Source organism: Mesoplodon bidens (assembly GCF_964165515.1).
Source record: "Mesoplodon bidens genome assembly, chromosome: 15".
NCBI lineage: Eukaryota > Metazoa > Chordata > Mammalia > Artiodactyla > Ziphiidae > Mesoplodon > Mesoplodon bidens.
The window spans coordinates 33,369,158-33,382,813 of NC_138171.1; the positions used below are offsets into that span (position 1 = coordinate 33,369,158).

General features: G+C 43.2%; 1 protein-coding gene across 2 annotated transcripts in view; it reads left to right on the forward strand.

Annotated features, from left to right (window-relative positions):
* The first annotated feature begins 434 nt into the window (after positions 1–434).
* Positions 435–13,656, forward strand: part of LMTK2 (lemur tyrosine kinase 2) — a 79,610-nt gene continuing 66,388 nt past the window's right edge. The window contains exon 1 of one of the 2 annotated variants that reach the window (XM_081255498.1): positions 435–810. In XM_081255498.1, coding sequence (XP_081111624.1) covers positions 729–810 — 82 coding nt within the window. In that variant the 5' untranslated portion in view covers positions 435–728. The remainder of the gene's footprint in view (positions 811–13,656) is intronic. The other variant, XM_081255499.1, reaches the window with a different exon arrangement.

Genomic DNA, 13,656 nt, shown 5'->3' on the forward strand with positions numbered 1-13,656 from the left:
GAACTGAATTAGTGGGTGCGAGGGCAGAGGTATTCTATTCTTGTTGAATTGAAATAAAAAAGCCCAAAGCTCCTTGGTGGCTGATAGGTCAACCTAAGAAGAGTCTTAAACGTCTGTTGCAAGTAAAAAAGGCAGAAGACAAAACAGGCCTATTGTTACACGTTTTGAAATACTGAGAAAAAAATTCAGAATGGATTCTGGATGCTTTTCATTGTCTTCTTTATACTTCCCTTTTTAAAAAATTGTAAAATAATTGCTGGCATCACCTGCTGCTCACGCACTTCTTGGTCTGCAGGGGGCGCACCGGCGGCCACCCTCCCTCAGCCAGGGTGATGGGCGGGGCCTCCCAGGCGGGTGTGGAGCTGGCGATTGGCGGGATGGGCTGTCTATCACGGCGTCCCGCCCCCCCCTCTACGTCACATGACGCAGCCCATCATGGCGGTGGGAGCGCGGCTGCACTGGCTCGCGGCTCCGCAGAGCTGCTGCCGTTGCTTCTGTTGAGAGGCGGCGGCGGCGGCGCAGGCGGGCGGGCAGGAAGGATGGTGTTTCTGTGGTTGGAGCGGTGGGTGCGGACCAGGATCTGGGCTGAGGTTTGGCCGAAACGACGTGTGCTCAGGAGCAGCCGGCGCGGGTGCCGCTGAGGCAGCGGAGGGAGGCAGAACCGACTGACGGACGGACGGACGGAAGGCAACCCGAGAGGCAGTCTCCGGGGCCGCGCCGTGGGCGAGATGCCGGGGCCCCCGCCGTTGCTGCTGCTGCTCCTGGCCGCCGGCAGTGCCGGGGCCGCGCCACTTCCGCAAACAGGTGCAGGTGAGCGGGCCCGAGGCAGGGACGGGGCTGAGGGGACCGGGCTGCGGGGCCGCTGCGACGGGGGGTGACTGGGAAGGAGGCTGCAGGCCCGGACCGGCCTCGGCGCCGAGGAATCGGAGGGCCTGCCGGGGCGGGAGGCCCGGGGAAGCGAGTGATTAGGGAGATTTTGCAGCAGGGACGTGTTGGGGGGCGGGGAGCGGGCTGCCTTTCGAGGGCCGAAGCGGGGGCGAGGCGATGCGGATGAGTCTGGGGAGGACTGCGAGCGGGGCGGCAGCGACCGACCCCTCCCGGGGTAGACTGCAGCACCGGCTCTGAACCTGTTGCCTGAAGGTCCTTAGCCTACATCCCTTGCTGGCAGTTCTGCTCCCTTTTCCAGATGTCACCTGCCTCCTGTGCTTTTCTCACATCTTATAATAAGAACCGTTTCTTAGCCCTAATCATACTTAAATGCAAATGACTTGGAGAGCTGTGCAGTTTCCTTCGCTCCCTGTAACTTGTTCTGAAGTTGTAAATTGATTTTAGACGCTGTGCGTTTTATTCAGATTGAATCTCTGGGGATGAGAAGGAAACCACTCTATAAATATCTCTACTTTAGGAAGCCAGTAATTAGAGTAGCAGCCTTTGAATAACTATTGACAAAATGGCCCAAGGGTGATTGAAGTTTCTATTTTAGCTACGTCAGTGTGTGATTTTCTTTTTTTCTCCCCATCGTTTTCGTTTGTGGTTTACTTTCTCAGATAAAACTTCAGTCCAGGAAAGCATCTCAAGTTGGATAATTTTTTTTTAAGGAAAAAAATAATCTAGGCTAATTTGCCATTATCATCTGTTGCTTATCTTTGAAATGAGGGGAGACTGAAGTTTCATAAAATCATAGAATTTTAGAGATGGGAAAGACCTTAAAGAAAATTTAGTCCAATTTCTTTCATTTTGCAGTTGAAGATAGTGAGGCCCTGGGGGTCAAATGACCTACCCAAGGTGACACAGCTAAATTTTAGGAGGAGCCACAACTTAAACCCAGGTCTTAGATTCCCCTAGCTGTGTGATTTTTCTGCTTTACCACTTCAGGTCTCTTATTAGCTGTTTAGAATACTCTTGAGGTCAAGAGTTATTTTAGAATGATGTTAGTTGGGTACAGAATGTGGAAGGTACTGTCCCTAGTAAAGACATATTTTTCAAACACATCTACAGTGGAAGCTAAATATAATTGTTTCCAGAGACACACCCGGTTATGTCATTGAGTGCCCTTTAGTTGGGTATAAACTGTTATCATTGTACCATGTAGTGTATCGCTAAATTTCTGCCACTGCCTTAGATCAAATATGTGTAAGGTGAATTCTGTTTTCTGACCTGATAGATAAGAAGAGTGAATATTATGAGGAATGTATAGGCAGCCCAGGTAAGAGTCACAGAAAGTACCTGGGAAATTATAAAAGACTGTAGGGAGAAGTGTCGATGTTGATATTGAAACATATTCATAGTGAAATTGAAAATTAACATTAGAATAGGATAGTGGATAAAGATTACATATGTGAAAGGGATTCAAGAAGTTTCCAGAATGACTTTGCTCTTAATCGAAGTTTTACATATTTTGTAAAACAGATTCTATTTAGGAAACTTTGGAAATGTGGCTGCTTATAAACCTTTTTTTTTTTTGGCTGAACCGTGAGGCATGCGGGATCTTAGTTCCCCGACCAGGGATTGAACCCGTGCCCCCTGCAGTGGAAGCGTGGAGTCTTAACCACTGGACCGCTGGGGAAGTCCCTATAAACCTCTTAATGTGTTTATTCCCTTCTTTTACTATTTCATGGAGGTATGAATCAAAAAATTGAAGTTTTTGTTGGAGTGTTGTATGTAAAACAAAGCAATCAAGAAAACGAATCCATAAATACAAATATTAAATCTTGGCATTAAAAAAATGTAAAGAACTATTCGGTGACTTGTAGCAGCTTTTGTAGATTTTCCCTCATGTTCTATTGCTTGGAGGGTGTATGGTGAGACTTGTGGCCTATGGATGACAAGTACCTGCTATGGTTAAATTATGTGGAAAAGATGCACAATCACACATAGATTGGGGAGTTTTTATTTCCATTCAGAAGAGATTGTTAATCCTGGTAATGGGGGTAGATTCTTGACCAAGAAGAGTAAAGAAACCTTTGAGCTAATCCTGATAAGTGAGTTCGCTGCTTAAGAAAGAGGAACCCCTCTGGAACATACATAGTAGATAAAAGAGCAGTTAAACATTGAAAACAACTATCAAAGCTTTTGATTATCTGGGGGCCTGTACTCCTTAACAAAGGGAGAGCTGGCCATTTTCAAATTCAGAGTAGATCCATTGTATATGGTCTTTGCCTCCTTGGCCTTATTCTGCTTAAAGTTCAAACTGGTTAATACTGCCTTGGAGAAAGCATGGCTTATCAACAGTAGGTTGGAAAAAATATTTGAATTGTATCCTTTGCCAGCCTGTTTGCATGAGGAAGTGAGACAGTTAACTGAAATTAAGCATTTAAATCGAAGTTCATTTATCCTACGTTTCTTTGTCATTCAAAATCATTTCTAGGTTCTAAAGTTGAAAAAAGATATTTACCCATTCAGTCATAATAAGCTTTGTAAATATGTGGATTGCCTTTGCCCATCAGGCAAGAAGGCATTTCTAGGTTGAATTTGGGGGGGGGAGAATCTCTTTATCACTCTGAGAGTCCCTTATGTCCTCCCTGGGTGGGGGGTATCTTTTCCTGAGAATCTGTATATCTGCAAGGGCCCTTGTTATATAGACTGAGATCCTGGTCCTCACTTAGGAAGCCTACGTAAAGGGAGGAAGTCCACTGTTTCACACACAGTTCAGTTACCAAACTAAGATTACAGTTAAGAAATTCTTTTTCTCCAGATCATAGTTATCAGACCTTTCTTCTCTTGGCAAATATTTATGTGCCTTTTGTAAGATTCTCAGAATTCACATCATAAAGAAAGATGTTGTATGCGTGAAGGCATTCGTCTAAGTCCACAACTTGTTATTAATATTAGGATAGTGGTGAGACAAGGAAACTCACTTCTATTGTTCTGTGGCATATTAGGTCACAGAGTACAGAGGAAGCTTTTAGCAGTTCCAGATAAAGGACCTCACGGAAGTCTGTGAAGCCGGTGGGACTCAGCTACTGATTAAACAGCAGCTTGTGAAACCGGGGCTTTTGTTTTAGATTAAGCAAACAGGCTTGTATCTTGAAAAAGATTTCTGAAGTAAAGGAAGTGCTTTCTAAAGTGTGAATTTTTGTGTTTATTTTAACAGCTTCTGAGAGCTTTCCATGCAAATTCTTGTCAGGATATATGGCTCTAAGGCCTGAGATCTGATTTAGACTGGGAATGCTGTTAATTGCTTTCAGTTGGTGATATTTTGGGGTTAACTAAATATGTTCATTTGCATAGTAATAGGAAATCTGTCCATCAACTTTGTAGCTGATCAGCATCGAAGTTATCAGATCTCTACAGTTTTGCTGATATCGATGTGCTGACTGTTCACACAATTCTCTTGAAATTTAGAGTCCTTGGGCCCTCTGTGCTCCTGTGGGCTGTGTCACTTAGAACAGCTGTACATATGATGAAAAACACTTTGTAATGTAAATGTCATGTAGGGGCTAGCCAGGGTTCTGAAACTGTTAAACAGACTAGTCCTCAAAAAAGTCCTTGTAGGTGGACATATAAAAAGAATCCACCTTTTCAGCTCAGTTGAGAGTAAAATTCATGAACCAGTCACAGGAGGAGCAGGCGTTGTGGCCAGAGCTTGGACTTTGGAGTTAGTCTGGGTGTGAGGCCTTCCTCTGCCACTTTAAAGTTTTTAAGACCTTGCCCAGTCACTTGACCTCTCCAAGCTTCTTAGAATTCAACTATTAAAAAAGGATGATGATAATATTTACCTAAGGGGTTGCTGTCACGTGATAGCCATGTCTGCTACGGGTTTGGCCCTTGGCAACATAGATTCCTTCGTTGCTTCTTTTACAAAGATTTCTTTGTAAATTTGGTGGGTTATCCTAGAATTGACTAATGGTGGCTGGTATGGCTTCAAAGAAGGAAGTCACCGTGGTAACTGCGTATCATGGAATGCCTAGAACTTATGGATGTAAAAAAATCTTTGTTTCTCAAAATAGCAAATTATATGATGGGTGAAGATCCTTTAGAGAGAAATCTGGCTTATTGAAGTATGATGTATATACTGGTAGTGTTACTTCTTTTTTTTTGCGGTATGCGGGCCTCTCACTATTGTGGCCTCTCCCGTTGCGGAGCACAGGCTCCGGACGCGTAGGCTCAGCGGCCATGGCTCACAGGCCCAGCCACTCCGTGGCATGTGGGATCCCCCGAGACCGGGGCACGAACCCGCGTCCCCTGCGTTGGCAGGCGGACCCTCAACCACTGCGCCACCAGGGAAGCCCTACTCCTTGAAATTCATAGTCTTGGGGAATTATGCTAGAAAATTTTAAGATGATCTGGATTAGTCTGCTTTTATATAATAAACCTGTTTCTGAACATCGAGATGACGAAAGCTCTTGCATGTGAACAATTGCTGATTTTAATTTACTTAAAGGAACCACAGGCAATCTAAGTTTGGTTGATCCCAAACAAAATTGTGTACTCGCAGAAAGCGTCCCTGAAGGCAGCCCGTTCACCCAGACTGTGGTAGGACCAGCACAGGGCTGAGGCTTCCCCTTAGAAAATGTCATTCGGAGAGACAAATGTGACAGACTTGCTTTCTCTCTCTCTCTCTCTTTTAAAATTATGTATTTTTGCAGTCCTCTAGCGGTGCTTCACTCTTTGAAATTTTTATTTATTACTCAGACACGAGGAAAAAATATTATAGAAAGGAGAAGCTGGAGAAACGTTCCTGGTCTAAAACAAACTACTGTATCTGGGGTGGTTTTTAGATTCGAATTCCTGCCTTTTCTGTGAATCCCCATATGAAGACACTGTAAGAAAGCTGAGGAGATGTGGCAAAACCTGTGTCAGAGCAAAATGTTGGAGTGAAGTATTTTTAAGTTGTAGTAAATGACTGATTTGGAATCATGCCTGGGCATTACAGTTATTTGCCACAAAGAACAGGCATATCAGAAAAATAACCTCAATATTTCAAAAGAAGGTTTTGTGCAAAGGTTAGCCCAGGGCAGAGATTCCAGATTTCATTGGACTTTATTGTGATTCAAGTGGGCAACATGAGAACAGCTGATGCCGAATGTCGCAGGTGCCTGAGACACAACACGGTGAGCGCCTTTACTTCTCTGAAAGCCTCTGCCCCCCACCCACTGCCCTCCACCCTGACTGCAAAAGAGCACTTTGTACTCTCTTCTGCCTTCCTGGGGCTTCAGAGGGGTGGTGGTAAACCTAACATTTTATTTTTAACAGCTTGGCAGATTTTGCATTTTACTACATTATATGTTTGTTTTAAAAGGCTTAAATTCCCATCACCTGAAACAGATGTGCCACACAGGTGCTATGGTGCAGCTGGAGTAGCTCTGGGCACCTGGCATCTGACCCCAGTTTGGGAAGCTTTGGGCAGGGAGGTCATGGCAACTGAGTTTCTGCTGTCCCAGCCTCCGCTCTCCCCCTCTCATGGCACTTTCTTAACAGCTAAATTGATCTGCTCATAGTTTGCAGAATACCCTGTGCAGAGTTCCATCTTCCAGTGCTTCGTATTCTGTTTGCAGTCGCCTGACTCTTCCCCTTGTATCTTTTAAGTGCTGTCATCTCCTTCTTTGTCTTTTTTTTTTTAGCCTCTTTGCAGCCCTAGTTTCCCTACTAAGACCTTTCTCCTTGCCCAGGCTTGGCGATTGCCACCCCTGATGAACTCTTAGAGTGTTTCCTTGTGGGACAAGACGTTCCAGGGGATGCAGCATGAAAACATGGGAACTTTCTAATTAATTTTCATTTCGCCCTTAAAAAATTTTGACTTATGTGACTTTTGAGGGATAGACTGTATTGGTACACTAATGCACTTGTATGACTTGTAAATAAATTTACATGAAATGGAAGGACTATGAAGAAAATTTACTGGTGGGTTGCGCCATCAAAAAAGGTTTGCATTTGTTGTACCGGCCTACCGCTTGCACTTAGCAAATACCACCTGTTGCTTTAAGTCCTGTCTCTTCACCTGGATTGTAAGCTCTGTGTCTCATCGCCTCGGTATTTCTCGTGTTTGCGTGGTTTTGAAGTTTGTGGGTGATGCTGAAGTATGAGAGAGGTGGTGCTGGAGAACTGAGTTCACCAGACCAGAACTCCAGAGCATGCGTGTGTTAAAAGGAGGGGGTGTCAGCTTAGACCCTGTCATTGTCCTGCGAACTTCACCTTCATCCAGCCCCAGCCCTTCACCTGGAATGAGGCCATGGATAGTTGTTTTATTTTTAGCCATCAACTTTTTCTTTTAGAACAAATGTAGATTTATGGGAAAGTTGCAAAGCTGGTACAAAGAGCTCCTATGTATCCTTTGCCCAGTTTTCCCTTTTGATGTTGGTAACGACCGATAGCCGGTACTCATACATTGTTACTAACCAACGTGCAGACTTCACTCACATTGTGTCAGTGTTTCCCTGACATCCTTTTTCTGGTTCAGGATCCCACAGTGTGTCTGGTTGACATGGCTCCTTGGGCCCCTCCAGTCTGTTCCCTGTTTTTGATGATCCTGACATCTTGAGGAGTCCTGGTCAGGAGTTTTGTAGAATATCCCTCAGCTGGTGCGTGTTTGATGTTTTTCTAGCTATTAGGCTGGGATTCTGTGTTTTGGGGAGGAAGACCACAGAGTTGAAATGCTGTTCTCATCACATCATGTCAAGGGTCCGTGCTTTCAAGACTACTAGTCCCTTGATCCTCTGGCCGAGGTGCGGTGTGTCAGCCTTCTCCACTGTCAGGTTACTCTTTCCTCCCTTCTCTGTGCTGCGCGTATGCACAGCCCGCACTTAGTGGTGATGAGTTCCGTGCCACCTCCTTGAGGTAGAAATTACCTGGGATTCTGTACAGGATATTTAACTGTTCTTCCCCACTTACTTCCTTACTCAATTATTTATATCAGTAGGGACACATGGATATTGATTTTACACTTTGGGTTATAATTCAATACTGTTATTTATTTTGCTGCTTAAATGGGCCCCTGGGAGCCCTTTCAGTTGGCTCCTGTGTCCTGTAGACATATGTCCATCTTTTTTTCTTTTTTTTTTTTTTTTAAGCACTTCCTTGTTTTCTGGTGCTATAAGATGCTATAGGCTCACCTTGTATATTCCCTGCTCCAGCCCTAGGATCAGCCATGTCTCACGCGGCTTCCTTTTATTGGAGAGTGATATTAGAAACCGATATCTGGGCACTGGATTTGCTTGCTGCTACTGGCACATTTATAATAGGGTTTTTCTTCTTTGTTTGTTTGTTTTTATTTTAACATCTTTATTGGAGTGTAATTGCTTTAAAATGGTGTGTTAGTTTCTGCTTTATAACAAAGTGAATCAGCTATACATATACATATATCCCCATATCTCCTCCCTCTTGCGTCTCCCTCCCACCCCTCTAGGTGGTCACAAAGCACGGAGCTGATCTCCCTGTGCTATGTGGCTGCTTCCCACTAGCTATTTTACATTTGGCAGTGTATATATGTCCATGCTACTCTCTCACTTCGTCCCAGCTTACGCTTCCCACTCCCCGTGTCCTCAAGTCCATTCTCTACGTCTGCGTCTTTATTCCTGTCCTGCCCCTAGGTTCTTCAGAACCATTTTTTTTTAGATTCATAAATATGTGTTAGCATACGGTATTTGTTTTTCTCTTTCTGACTTACTTCACTCTGTATGACAGACTCTAGGTCCATCCACCTCACTACAAATAACTCAATTTCGTTTCTTTTTTTGTCAGAGTAATATTCCATTGTATATGTGTGCCACATCTTCTTTATCCATTCACCTGTTGATGGACATTTAGGTTGCTTCCATGTCCTGGCTATTGTAAATAGTGTTGCAATGATCATTGTGGTACATGACTCCTTTTGAATTATAGTTTTCTCAGGGTATATGCCCAGTAGTGGGATTGCTGGGTCATATGGTAGTTCTATTTTTAGTTCTTTAAGGAACCTCCATACTGTTCTCCATAGTGGCTATATCAATTTACATTCCCACCAGCAGTGCAAGAGGGTTCCCTTTGCTGCACACCCTTTCCAGCATTTATTGTTTGTAGATTTTTTGATGATGGCCATTCTGACTGGTGTGAGGTGATACCTCATTGTGGTTTTGATTTACATTTCTCTAATGATTAATGATGTTGAGCATTCTTTCATGTGTTTGTTGGCAGTCTGTATATCTTTTTTGGAAAAATGTCTGTTTAGGTCTTCTGCCCATTTTTGGATTGGGTTGTTTGTATTTTTGATATTGAACTGCATGAACTGCTTGTAAATTTTGGAGATTAACTCTTTGTCAGTTGCTTCCTTTGCAAATATTTTCTCCCATTCTGAGGGTTGTCTTTTTGTCTTGTTTATGTTTTCCTTTGCTGTGCAAAAGCTTTTAAGTTTCATTAGGTCCCATATTATAGGGATTTGATCCTCTGCTTCCTGTATCTAATCCCAGGTGTTGGGAAAAGAGAGAGAACGAGTGAGAGATTTTGGAGGGACAAAGGGCCTCTAAGAGACAGACAACTTGGACGGACCCTGTGTGCATTTGACCCTGTCACTTGACCACCTTTTAACCGCCTATTAATACCATCGTAAATACTACACATCCCACACTTGTGGTAGAGTGGTATTGGCAAGATGTTATTTTTATTTTCAGAGTAATGGATGTTTGAAAGATTTTATTGACTCTCTCCAAGAGCAGCCTAATCTCTAAGAATAGGAGGGAAACCTTGTAAGCTTAAGGATCTAGTTAGAATTATTTCAGGGGGCCTATCAGCTTTGGAAATTGTTGAAAGGGATCATAGGCAACTCCTTTAATTGGTGAAAGTTCAGATAAAATGTCCAATGGCAAGTCTCTTGGAAAGTACAGGGGGCTGTAGACTTGCTGTGATTTTTTTACGGAGCTTTTTGTTTCTTTTAATTTTTTTTTTTTTTTTTTGCGGTACGTGGGCCTCTCACCGCTGTGGCCTCTCCCATTGCGGAGCACAGGCTCCGGACGTGCAGGCTCAGTGGCCATGGCTCACGGGCCCAGCCGCTCCGCGACATGTGGGATCCTCCCAGACCGGGGCACGAACCCTTGTCCCCTGCATCGGCAGGCAGACTCTCAACCACTGCGCCACCAGGGAAGCCCCTCTTTTCATTTTTTATTATGGAAAATTTCAAACATACACAAAAGTAGAATAATTAATATAATGAACCCTCATGTGCCCGTCACCCGGCATCAGCAATTTTGAATTTATGGTGAATCTTGTTCACGTGTACCTTTCCCACTGGCCCAGTGGCCCCCACTGTTTTGATATAAATCCGAGCCACGGTATCAAGTTCAGCTGAAATTGTTTCAGGAAAAATTAAAGATGTTTTTATAAAACAGGATCATTTGCATCAAGATCACTCAGGTACTTGTAGAAATGCAGGTTTGGGGGCCCCCAAACAAACCAGCTCAGTCGGAATTCTGGATGTTGGCCCAGAAATCTGCATTTGTAGTACTTTTCAGGCGATTTCTCCAATCCCGAGACACAAAATATTTTGTCTCCTACTAGAGACAAAATAATATCAGTTATTTAATAGAAATCTGTTGACTTGTGGAGCTAGTGAGACTCAAGGAAGGAAAGAACAATTTAAAATTAAAAGATTAATGTCAACACCTAAAATCTGAAGTGCTCTCTGCTCCTGACCACCATACGTGAGTATCATTCTGAAGAAACCTCCTGTGCAAAGTATGTGTGCTATAACCACAAAGGAATTTAAACAGGGTAGAACACACTTACAGCACTTAACCGCTCCAAAGACTATTTCTTTGTTTCATTTTGTTTTTTTTGTAACTTTAGCCCCTTCTCTGGGAGTCAGTATAAATAATAACCTCTTTACATTTTATATATCTCCTGTATAAATAATCAGTAAAAAAGAATTGTGAGCTGGTAGCCTGACAGTCAGATGCCAGTACTGTGAGCTGTGAACCTCATGGTGTAGATGTTCCTGCCCTGGCCTGCCAGGGTTCTGCCCACTGCAGCTCAGACCAGCAAGGAAACTAAACTTGAGCAGGTATAACTCATGACATTCTTAGTTCTCCAGGTGACAGAGGTGCATGCTTTGTGAGAGTCCCTGATTCTTGACCTGTACAAGAACTTGCAGGGTTATTTTTTTCTAGTATAATACCATGTTGTTAACATTTTGCTATAAAAAAGTTTTTCTAAACTGGTTTATTTTGGCATAGCCTTGGGTTTGTAGCCCATTTTGTATTTTTCAACAGGTACTTTTTTTAAAGCTAGTTGACGTAATTTGATGTATTTGCTGTGGGTGTATTGATGTGTACAAAATATTTTTATGACAAGTTAAAGAAAGCAAACTATCTCTCTCTGAAACTGCTACAATGTGATGATTATATAATCAGTTGGGTTTGATTAAGAACGTCATAGGCCTGGGACTTCCCTGGTGGCGCAGTGGTTAAGGATCCGCCTGCCAATGCAGGGGACACGGGTTTGAGCCCTGGTCCAGGAAGATCCCACATGCTGCGGAGCAACTAAGCCCGTGCGCCACAGCTACTGAGTCTGCGCTCTAGAGCCCGCGAGCCACAACTACTGAGCCCGCATGCCACAACTACTGAAGCCCTCACACCTAGAGCCCATGCTCTGCAACGAGAGAAGCCACCGCAATGAGAAGTCCGTGCACTGCAACGAAGAGTAGCCCCTAGTCGCTGCAACTGGAGAAAGCCCGCGTGCAGCACTGAAGACCCAACGCAACAATCAATCAATCAATAAATCAAACATCATAGGCCCACACACTAGTACAGATAATTCTGGACTCTGTTTTCGTTTTTTGTTGGGGTTTTTTGGGCAATACATATGCCTTGCATAGGAGAAAAGAATTTCATTCTAAGAATCTAGGATAGTGATTTTGGAGAGAGAAGTTGCTCTTATCCTAAAGTGAAACCACTAGAATTTAATTTTTATTTTTTATTTTTTTAAATTTTTAATAATTTATTTGGCTGCGTCGGGTCTTAGTTGCAGCACGCGGGATCTTTGTTGCAGCACGTGGGATCTTTCGTTGCAGTGCACTGGCTTCTCTAGTTTCAGTGCACGGGCTTCTCTCTAGTTGTGGTGTGTAAGCTCCAGAGCGCGTGGGCCCAGTAGTTGCTGCACGTGGGCTCTCTAGTTGTGGTGCACAGGCTTAGTTGCCCCACGGCATGTGGGATCTTAGTCCCCCAACCAGGGATCGAGTCTGCGTCACCTGCATTGGAAGGCAGATTTTTAACCACTGGACCACCAGGGAAGTCCAGAATTTAATTTTTAAGAACTCGTGTTTTTTTTTTTTTTCTCCTTGAGGTCCGTGTTCAAAGTCCATCCTGAAAGTGTCTTTTTCCCCTTTTTGATACACTGAACAGGAGGCTTGAGTTTGATATGATATAACTGCAGCCTTTAATTATGGCAAGTAAACCTCTAAGACATTTTGGACTTAGAAGACAGAGGAGGATGAGTTTGCAGTCATTTTGCACATTTAAAATATCTACTCTAACCAACCAGTAATTGTAAAATTCTGTAGTTTCAGCTTATTGCAAAACCGAAGGTTGTGATCCACTGGTTACCTCTCAGATTAGCCTCTGAATTTAAGTTTAGTGTGTTTTTCACGCTGCAGATTCTTCCTCAGAACCCTCAATAAGTTCAACCTGCGCTCCTTTCAGAAGGAAAAAAAATTCCTCTTCCTGGTGCTACCTGGCAGTGTGCCTCCCTAGAATGGTTCTGTGTCAGCAGCAAGCGTTACTTTCCAAGGATGCAGGCTGCAGGTTCCAGGCGCAGAGCCCCACTTGTCTCTGACTTCAGACTGTTATTAAAATGCAACACCCGGACACTGATTGCAGGTGAGGCACTGAAAAATAACAGACTTACCAAAATAGTCCCCTGGGAACACTCCACCAGAGGCCTGATGCTGCAGTGCAGTCCAGAAGTCTGTAACTTAACTTTGTTTGCTTTAAAAAAAATAATTTCAATAAAAGATCGATTACCAATTTTCACTGTAGAGGCACTTGGAGAACTCATGCAATTTTGGAATTATAATCCTTCTGTATAGAACTTTAGAGCTGGAATGCCAGTTTACAAGTGAGGGAACTGAGGCCCAGAGACGTGAAGCAGTAAATTCAATCCCGTACAGCCTGTCAGAGGCTGACTTCATTCTGGGTTGAGGGGACCTGACATCCAGTCCACCCTGTTCTCCGGTTCACTGCCTCATACTTTCAGGAAAACTTTTATTAATGTGATGCACACGCATAGACTGATTCCAGTTATTTTTCCTTTGGATATTTATTTCTATTTATTATCTGAAAGTCCTGAGTTAAATTTAAAAATATTTATGATATACTTGATTCTTGAAGTACTATAGATAATTCCTTATTGAATTAGGAAACGTGATAACTTCCATAATTAGGCTCACAAAACCACATTCATATTTATTTTTTTTAATTTGTAAGAACAACTTCCACCTATGAAGTGATTTGCACTATTTAATTAAAGGTGATTTAAAAATATTTCTGACCTGAAAGAAATGTAATCGTAAACTTGTAAACATTCGCTTGTGAACATGAAAAATACTTAAACACTGTGATTAAATAAATGCTTTTGTGGAGGCGTGGACCATGTCTAGAGTCTGCTGGACGCTGTGGATCCCAAGAAGAGTGCTCGCGAGCAGATAGTTTGTGTGTACTTTGAAGAGTCACAGGCAGGTGTCAAGAAAAATAT